At 36.2% G+C, this 9646-nt stretch overlaps 1 protein-coding gene across 3 annotated transcripts; it reads left to right on the top strand.

Annotated features, from left to right (window-relative positions):
* On the top strand, positions 1–5385 carry LOC140813750 (phototropic-responsive NPH3 family protein NPY2-like). 3 transcript variants are annotated; one of them, XM_073172448.1, is made up of 5 exons: positions 1–352; positions 1782–1970; positions 2808–2877; positions 2984–4162; positions 4634–5385. In XM_073172448.1, the coding sequence occupies exons 2-5, from the start codon at positions 1909–1911 to the stop codon at positions 5201–5203; spliced, it is 1881 nt and encodes a 626-aa protein (XP_073028549.1). In that variant the 5' UTR covers positions 1–352; positions 1782–1908; the 3' UTR covers positions 5204–5385. The 3 variants fall into 3 exon arrangements, with proteins under 3 accessions (XP_073028549.1, XP_073028548.1, XP_073028550.1); XM_073172447.1 differs by lacking the exon at positions 1–352 and adding an exon at positions 1116–1576; XM_073172449.1 differs by lacking the exon at positions 1–352 and adding an exon at positions 1116–1468.
* The last annotated feature ends 4261 nt before the right edge of the window (positions 5386–9646 follow it).

Consider the following 9646-nt stretch of genomic DNA (forward strand, 5'->3'; position numbering starts at 1 on the left):
TCGACTTTAAAGAGGGGAGGGAGCAAGAAAGCTGCGTGTCAGCGAGGCGTGCTTCACGTAGCAAATTTATTGTCTTGATATCAATCATCTTTTAAAAACAATTTCCATTTCTAAAGTACGCGAAACTCGGAGAAAAAGGGTTGTGCCCCACTTTGTTGTTAAATCTCCAGCCAAAAAAATCTTCAAGAAAAGGAAAGGGGAACAGATTTTGATTATAATTCCACTAGTTCTTGCTGGAAGATTGCAAGTTTCGAAGCGTTTTTTTTTCACTTCAATCCTAGTTTTTGGTGATGAAAAGGGAAAGGAAAAATCTGGGAAGAAGAAAGTAGTATTGCTCGTTCTAGCTAAACAGGTGAGAACACAGTGTGGACTGTTGGAATTTGAGCGAGTGTTTAGTTGTGCAGTGTGTTATAGGACAGCTCTCTTTTTTTATTTCTCTATTTCTTGGTGTTGGTGTTTGTGGTGTTGTGAGTTAATCCTCTCTCTGCTTATAGTTTCCAAATATGCATGCGGGGTTTATTTTTTTCTTTTTTTTGGGTTCTAGTTTTGAGTAAGTATTGCATGATTCTGTAGGAAATTTTTGTTGATAATTTTCCCCACATTTTTAGAGTTGGTATGCTGTATTTGACGTGGGTTTCTTGTATTTCTGCAAGAGGTATTAAGATTTCGAGTGAAAATTTCATTATTCCCTATTTTAATTGCTTTGATTTTACATGGTTTATGCAACACATGTATGCAAATGGGCTAGTGTTCTTATTTTAATCAGTCCACAGATTGCTAGTGGTTTTTCATGAAATGATTCCTTTTCTGTTCCTCAGATTTTGTTGGTCTCTTTGTTTGAGTGTTCTTTAATGAGCTTGTACTGTAAGTATTGCTTTTCAGGAACATGTATATTGCGCGATCTTCTCTTTTACTCTTCAGACTTGGCCAAACTATTAGTAGAGATTCTCGTTGTCTATTATTTTGGTGGTTTATTTGGTTGATACCGAGGCGATGTTTTTCTTTTATGTTCTTTTCAATCACAAGATGCAAAACTATTGAATATTATTTATGTACTAATGATTTCTTTCTGAAAAGTTTGGAACTTGAAACTTTTAAGGGTACTGGGGTCCGTTTTTGTGGTGGAATGAATCTTTAGGTAACATGTTCAGCGTAAAAGAATACGAATAAAGAAATAGATAATGCAGAATAAAGAAAGATGGTAGAGTGAGAAAGAAAGATGAAAATAAAATAGAGGAGGTGGGTGGAGTAGATTCAGGGGTGAACGAGTTGGGGGGGCAGTTGTGCAGAGAAATTCGATTTTTATTTGCAATTTTTTTCAGGAAAACAAATGAAAATTCTACTCCCCCCAAAATCGACCCCCTAAGCTAAATTCTTGAGTTTGCCTGGAGCTGATAGCAGATCCCTAAAGTTTTTGAGGAATAATTTAGTACAAAAACATGTTGGCAATGTTTCCATGGCTGACTAGGTATGCCCGGAGTCCATGGACTTTGCCACCAACCAAGGGAACAACCTCTTCTTAGGGTCTCTTCCCATTCCAGTGAACTACTTTTTTAAAACCTCTAAAGAAATCAGCGTAATCCCCCTCGTATCATATTCTCTCTGCAAGTTGATCTTTATATTGGTTGCTGTCAAGATTCGGTCGAACTAGGCATACATATAAGATTTCCACTACTTTGAGATCCCATTACTTTCCTCTTGAAGTTTAAGAGTTTGGCCGTTAAATTTTCAGACATTTGGTTCCACACTTAGACCTCGTTGCCTATTTTTACTGTTTCCAGGACAAAGTTTCTTGATTTGGGACAATAGAGATGATCGAAGGTCGATTCAGGTTAGTGAATCTGCAGTGTTCAGATGAGTGAAGTTGAAGCATATTTTTGAAGAGAGACAACTCTTCGAGTTGGAAGGATGAAGTTTATGAAGCTTGGATCGAAACCTGATTCCTTTCAGACTGATGGCAATGGCATAAGGTGATCTTTGTTAAACCATTTTAAACTGATTGATGTTTGCAATTGTATCGCGATCTTTGTTAAACCATTTTAAACCGATTGATGTTTGCAATTGTTTCGCTCATTCGCTTCAATTTCTTGCTCATCTTTTCTATAAATTTGTTGTTTTATGTCCTTTTCTTTATGGTTTCAGGTAGACACAACTTTTTATCTCCCGTGTGGGTACTGCATTTTTTAGTTAATTTTTGCCTTGAAGAAGAAGATGGTCTATACTAGTTGTAGATCCAAGAATGTGGGTGGGGGAAAAAGCAGGGAGAGGGAGGCAATGTCAGGCATTTTGGGGGGATGAAGCTTTAAAGATTAGAGAAATTATGTATAAATATTAACATTTTGATAAGTCGAGAGGGCATTCAGCCCTTGCTCACTGCTCGGTTCATTCCCCTTGCTGTCAACGCAATTTAAAATTTCTGGAGTTTGCATATTGTTTTCCATTAGATGCGATTCCATTAGATGCAGAGTCATTATTTTCAGTCGAAGTAATGTTTCCAAAGAGAATCCTTATACGGACTAATGATTCTACTCCTATACGTTCTGGCCAGCCAGTTTTCATGAAGTTGTACCGGGAAATTTGATCTCTTTTTTTGTTTTTATTTTGAAACATCGCTCTTCTTCTTTGGTCAGTTGGGAAAGTTACCAGTCCTGGCGTGTCAATATTTCTGACAACGATCCACCTTAGTATATATGTTTTGATAGGTTCATATGCTCTGATTGTTTTGTTTTTTTCTGAACTAATCAACAAGATCTGATCCCCTCGTCTATTTACTGTTAGAAAATGACGCATAAAATTTTTATCCGCAGATACGTGGCTACAGAGTTGGCAACAGATATTGCTGTTCATGTAGGTGATGTGAAGTTCTATTTACACAAGGTATGTCTATCTTACTATTTCTTTAACATTCATTTCTGTAGATTAATCCAAACCCCTATGTTTTTGTGATATCAACTTTAGCTTGCTTCTAAATTTGATTCTGCAGTTCCCCCTCGTCTCAAAAAGTTCTCACTTACAGAAGTTAATTTCATCAGCAAGTGAAGGAAATGGAGACGAAGTGCACATACACAATATTCCGGGTGGATCGAGTGCTTTTGAAATATGTGCCAAGTTCTGTTATGGAATGACTGTTATTCTAAATGCGTACAACATTGTTGCAGCACGATGTGCAGCCGAGTTTCTCGAAATGCACGAGACCATAGATAAAGGTAACCTCATATACAAGATCGATATTTTTCTTACATCCAGCATCTTTCGAAGCTGGAAGGACTCAATTATCGTACTTCAAACCACAAAATCACTACTTCCGTTTTCGGAGGAATTGAAGTTAACGAGCCATTGCATAGATGCTGTTGCTTCAAAGGCATCACTTGATGTTTCCAAGGTGGACTTCTCCTACACGTATAATAACCAGAAAAGGAATCCTGAGGAAAATGGGGATGGTTTAGCCTCAAATGGTGTTAGAACCAGAATGGTACCCGACGATTGGTGGGTCGAAGACTTGTGCGAACTCGAAATAGATTTATTCAAACGGGTGATTGTTGGAATAAAAAATAAAGGAATAGTATTGAAAGAAGTAATTGGAGAAGCTTTAAAAGCGTACGCTTATCGGAAGTTTCCCGCCACTGGAAAGGGTGTAATTCAACAAAATGATGTCACTAAGTTACGCTCCATATTGGATACGATTGTTTGGCTCTTGCCCAGTGAAAAAGGTACCGTGTCATGTAGTTTCTTGCTGAAGTTATTGAAAGCGGCTATCTCGGTTGACTCTGGAGAAACTGTGAACATGGAGCTTGCAAAAAGAATCGGGCAGCAATTGGAGGAGGCTTCGGTTAATGATATATTGATACGAGCCAATGAAAGGGAATCAATGATTTATGACGTTCCGATTGTCAAGAAAATACTCGAAGTATTTATTGCACAAGATCGGGATGTCGAAACTGAAACGGAAAATGGCGATGAAATTCATGAGATTAGAAAGCCAGGAATATTATCTGAAGCATCCAAACTTATGGTGGCAAAGCTAGTTGACGACTACCTAGCTGAGATTGCAAAGGACCCAAATCTACCTATGCCAATGTTCATTAGCGTGGCAGAAATGGTCTCTGGTTTCTCACGGCCTGCACACGACGGTTTGTATCATGCCATTGATACATATCTCAAGGTAAAATCCCTCCCTTTAACTGTGCTCGAAGTTAATCTTGAGACATGCCACCTAGCAACAGAGTATTTTATCACAACCCATACCAAGATCGCGAACAAATCGAAAGGAACAAAAAATGGCTCATTTTTTTATATTCGAGCTCAATCTCAAAGTTTTTTTAGCCAAATCAAAGCTAGATTTGAAGATTGAATGTCGAACTAGTTCAAGTTTGGCTTCACATGGAGTTCGGAATCATGTTTAATAGGATTATCAGCTCACAAACCAGGCACAAGCTATCATGCATATGATAATTTTATCTTTTCAAACAAAATATTAAAGTTTGGCATGAGTTTATAGTTCAAATATGTAGTGTGAATAAAAGTTCGTAGAATTCGTATCTTCTCCTAACATTAGGTCAAACGACTGCCATCCCGAATACTTTTCTGTTCTCATTTTGTAATTCTTGGTGTTTATCAATTGATTTTCTCGCAGGAGCATCCAGGTATCACCAAAAGTGATCGGAAGCGAATATGTCGGCTCATTGACTGCAAACGACTCACTGCAGATGCGTGCATGCATGCAGTTCAAAATGAGCGACTCCCTTTGCGAGTAGTCGTACAAGTCCTCTTTTTCGAGCAAGTTCGGGCCGCTGCTTCATCGGGCAGCATCACTCCTGATCTTCCAAAAGCCATAAAAGACCTAAACTGTGGCTCTTACGGGAGCTCAAGATCGGCTAATACTAATAACGATGAAGATTGGGACGGTGTCGCCTCAGCAGAAGAACTCCGAACCTTAAGAGGAGAGTTGGCTGCTTTAAGATTGGGAAATGGAGTTGTAAATGACAGAAACGTTGCAGAAAACAGGATTAGTAACAGTGAAAGGACTGCTGTTAGTAAGGTGAAAGGTTTGCTTATTTCGAAGAAAATACTGTCTAAAATTTGGTCGGGAAAAGGGGGAGGGCCGGAAAATAGTGGGTCCGATTCATCGGAGAGTCTTGGCTCGAATAATCACGACGACGTGAAGTTTACACCGACCAGGAAAGGGAGGCATTCTGTATCTTAGGATGGGGAAGTACCTAAAAGATTTGATTTTTGTGGTTCTTCCGTTTGGTTTTTTCTTCTTCTCATCATTTCAAGGACGTAATTCAATTAGCATGCTACGTAGTCAGGTGTTCTGAAGTTATGTTAAATGTCTGTTTTTTTAAGCTGTATGCATACATATTTCATGTGAAATTATAGTTCTGACTCGAATTTATTAAATTATTATATTTGTATATGTTCAAATATCATATTTTAATTGTTTTTTTTGTCATTAAATCGAAATTATATTACATTTTAAAAATTTGAATTTTTATAAAAAATAAATTAAAGAATAAAAAATTTCTGATCATTTCAATGACATCAAACGCATAAATAAATTAAACGGTCAAATTAAATTCCTCATCCAATAAATGGTCATATATCAAATGGTCAAATAAATTTTTAAAAAATTTCTACAAATCATATAATTCATACAAACATATTATTATACATCCATTTTCATTGTCAATATCACATCTTCATTATCCTCGTCATTTCAAGTTCATTTTAAATATTTATTTTTATGATCTTTTTTTTTTTTTGAAATGGATGAAAAATAATAGAGAATTTTTTAGAAATTTCCTAAATTTTCCAAAATGTCAGACCAAAATGCTTTTTTCCAAAATTTAAAATTCCCAGTAAAATATCCATATAGTCCATATCTACCTCACTTTCCAAATATCTATAAGTTCAATTCTACTCTAATAAAACCAGAAAAGACTAGGAAATGTATTGAGAAATATACCTTTAAATAAGGATTTGACTGGAAATATAGTTACAAAGAATCTAATGTTGAGCAAGGGCTTGATGCAAGTAAGAAATATATGTCATGCTCCATTCAAAACTTGCAATCTAAACCGCTATAAAGCATTTTCCTATAAAGTAAGATAAAATAATTGATATTAATCTTTAAAACAAAACAAAACTTTTTCTCAAGAACAACATTACCTATTTTTGACTTGTTATCGAATTATCCTTGGGATGGGAAATCGGTTTGAATAAAGTATGGTACCTAGGAGGGGGATTGTGTCCTCGATCACGCGACCTTACATATCCAGCCAGAAGCCGTTGGGTAGTCCAATGTTTCCATGAAAGAGTCAGCTAGACCATGGTCGAGGTGAGACTCGGGCACCTCGTACCACTTGAAGCCAACCTTAGATCATTTAGTTTTATAAGGTCTTGTTCAACCTAAGGTGTTTCTCTTGGGGAGTATTCTGACCTGGACTGGTGGTCTGATAGGGAGAAAGAAAATCACCTACAAACTCGGCTATCTCATCGACGGGGATCCGAGATAGACATCTTAGAACACGTAGGTCCGATCACAAAAGTTTTATGGCCCGGAACAAGGTAACAATTTGACAGAGTTACGAAAATATAGTAAAAAAAGCATGACAACGACAAAAAAGGGGTTAATTATTTATAGCAAAACGCAAGCAATCTGAAGGATTGGTTATGAAACCCTTGAAGGTGCTTCAAACATAATATTCTCCATAAGCTTCAACAGCTTTGTTCTAAAAATGAATATAGCGATGAATTAAATCGAGTTTGATTTTTAAACAAAGCGGAAGATATTCGAAATAATCATTCGTTAAAAAAATCTGAACAGTTTAAAGCTTTTAGCTTGTGTTTAAACTGAATAACTGAAATAAGGGGGATCGGTTATCATTTCATTATGGGAAGAACTGAACTGATCAAATCAGTTTTAAAACAATAGTTAGACAGTTAGGGACACAAGATATGTTTATGGATGTTCGGAAACTTCAACTGTTCTTACGTCACTCATTCTACCACTTCGGGTAGGATCCATTAGAAAACTTTGATCTGTGTACAAACCACTCCAGAAAGACAGCACCCAACTAGAACTCCTAGCACTCAAGATTGTAGGTAGCACCTTACAATCCGCATAATGTTTAACATCTTTATGCCAAGACAACAAACACATTATTTTACGTCTTTGTGTGAAGAATCACATAGCTAAATCATAAGCTCAACTCTCTGTATATGTGAGTGATTGTGTGTGAGTATGTGAGAACTGATCTAATCAATACAACACGAAGGTATTCTCACACAACTGAGCTAAGTGCTTCTAGTAAACTGATATGTAATGAGCGTGCCCTCAGTTTTCTTCAGACACTGGTATTTAGTTGTGATTCCGCTGATTCTTCTTGTCTTCAATGATCTTTGATTTAGTATTTATAGGCGCTCAACTAATCGTACATGAAGACTCAATAATAATATCTGTTGCATTTGCATGTGCTTCCTTAGGACATGTCTTGTATAACTATTCTGGAAGCTTTTCTCTTTTCAGCTTTGCTGCAACGTCCATTATTGTACTTTCATCTGTGAGGTAGCTTGTACCTTGAATATTCGTGTTTAGCTGGATTCCATTAAATATTCTTGTCGTGACATGCGAACAGATCAGTTACAACCGATGCTTCTGAACTGGTCTGGCGAACTGGTTCTTTGAACTGGTCTGGTGAAATCAGTTGAACTGATTTCACTGTATCAGTTCTTTTTGTTCAGCTGAGTTATTCATCACTTGAGCTCTTCATCAACTGACCAAGCTTCTGAATGTCTACTGCTAACCACTTATCGGTTGAACAATCACTTGAACTGTTCTTTGATATATCAGTTGGACTGGCTTCAGTTGGCGTCTCAACAACTTCAGTTTTGGCTTTAAGAACTGATCAGTTTGTGATCATATCAGTTTCAGCTTTCTGCGTGCTAAATAAATTTGTTAGAAACAAAATAATAAATTTTGGTAGCATCAAAATCAAGATTGAAAACATGAAATGTTCCAACAAAATCATAGCCACACGATAAAAAATAATCGGATGGTAAGAATTTAAGCGGGAGTCCGAATCATCATCTCGTGAAGCAGAATAGATGCAAGATCATGGATGTCTTCATTACATCCAAATATTGAAGACAAAATGACGTGGATCAAGGTTTTGATCTACGAAGATCTCAATCTCACCTGCTCATTATCTTCCGAGTCAACGACTCAGATGGACTCGAGTTAAAAAAAAGAAAGAAATACAATTTAGAAACAATGTGATTTTTTACTAGTCGGGTCAAATGGATCAAATACTTGATCTAAAATTCAAAATCCTTTTAGACTGTATAAAGGAGGTATTATTGATCCCCCATAAATCCCGACTTGACTTGGATATGAGTGTTGTAGCCCATTATTCAAATTGACAGGTCCATAGTAAACATGATTAGGACCAAGGAAGAAGGCCCAACAACATAGTGAGCTCCAGATCACTTCTCTCTCAGCTCGGGATATTTCTGCCAAGTAAAGTTTAGGCATCCGAGCACTATTGTTAACCGAGTATAAGGCTGTCGAGCATCTAGATTAAGAGCTCTCCGACTCGGATAGACGCCTCAACGAAGATGAATAAAGTCTTATTTGTTTAAAACTCTTGAACAAATATTATGTGATAAAGAAAAAAGAGTTGGTCTCATGTGAGACCGTCTCACGGATTCTAATATGTGAGACGGTCAACCCTACATATAATCACAATAAAAAGTAATACTCTTAGCATAAAAAATAATATTTTTTCATGGATAACCCAAATAAGATACCCGTATAACAAATACGACCCGTGAGACCGTCTCACACAAGTTTTTGTCAAAAAAAAATTTAAAAAGACAATAATATGTTGTTTGAATTTATGAGATAAGGAAAGACAAGACACAATTTATTCACAGCAACTTACTCTATTAGAAACATTTACATATTAGTTATAGAATTCTTACCATATAAATTCCTTAGTTTCGATTCTATAAATATCCGGCACTTTTTGAACTCTCATTCATTCATTTTTGACACAAATATTATATTCGCGCTCTTAAGTTTGCTCTTTTTAATGACTTAATCATCGAAGGAGCTCTATCGGAAACACTTATGGTGGCATCTAGTGTTTGTTCGTCTGCACATGCTCCACTTAGCTAGGCCATACTCAGGCCGATCACTTCCTGATCCAAACCTCTCTACACGAATAACATTAAAACTACAAGGAACATTGAAAATTTAGCTCACCAGACTGAACTCAATGTACGTTAAATTTTTTATTTCATCATATTTATTTAATATAAAAATAAAATAAATTTGAATGATTGGACGATGAGATTTACAACTAATAGTTGTTAATATTAAAATGAATGTGAGAAAATAAAAGCGTCAATATGATGTTCAGGTTACAAGTAAACCTCATGTTTTTCGATAAGACGATAAGTATTATAATACTCACCAATGTGAATATTATAAAATGTAATCCAAATTTTTTCAATGTTGCACAATGTGCAGTAATATGTGAAGTAATAATCCGATACTTGTACAATTAATTAGTGGTACTTATTTTTTTGGTAATAATATTATGGACCAAAATATATTTTGTTGAAACTTCAAGGGTGAGCGTGC

The sequence above is a fragment of the Primulina eburnea genome, chromosome 15, assembly GCF_022965805.1.
Source record: "Primulina eburnea isolate SZY01 chromosome 15, ASM2296580v1, whole genome shotgun sequence".
NCBI lineage: Eukaryota > Viridiplantae > Streptophyta > Magnoliopsida > Lamiales > Gesneriaceae > Primulina > Primulina eburnea.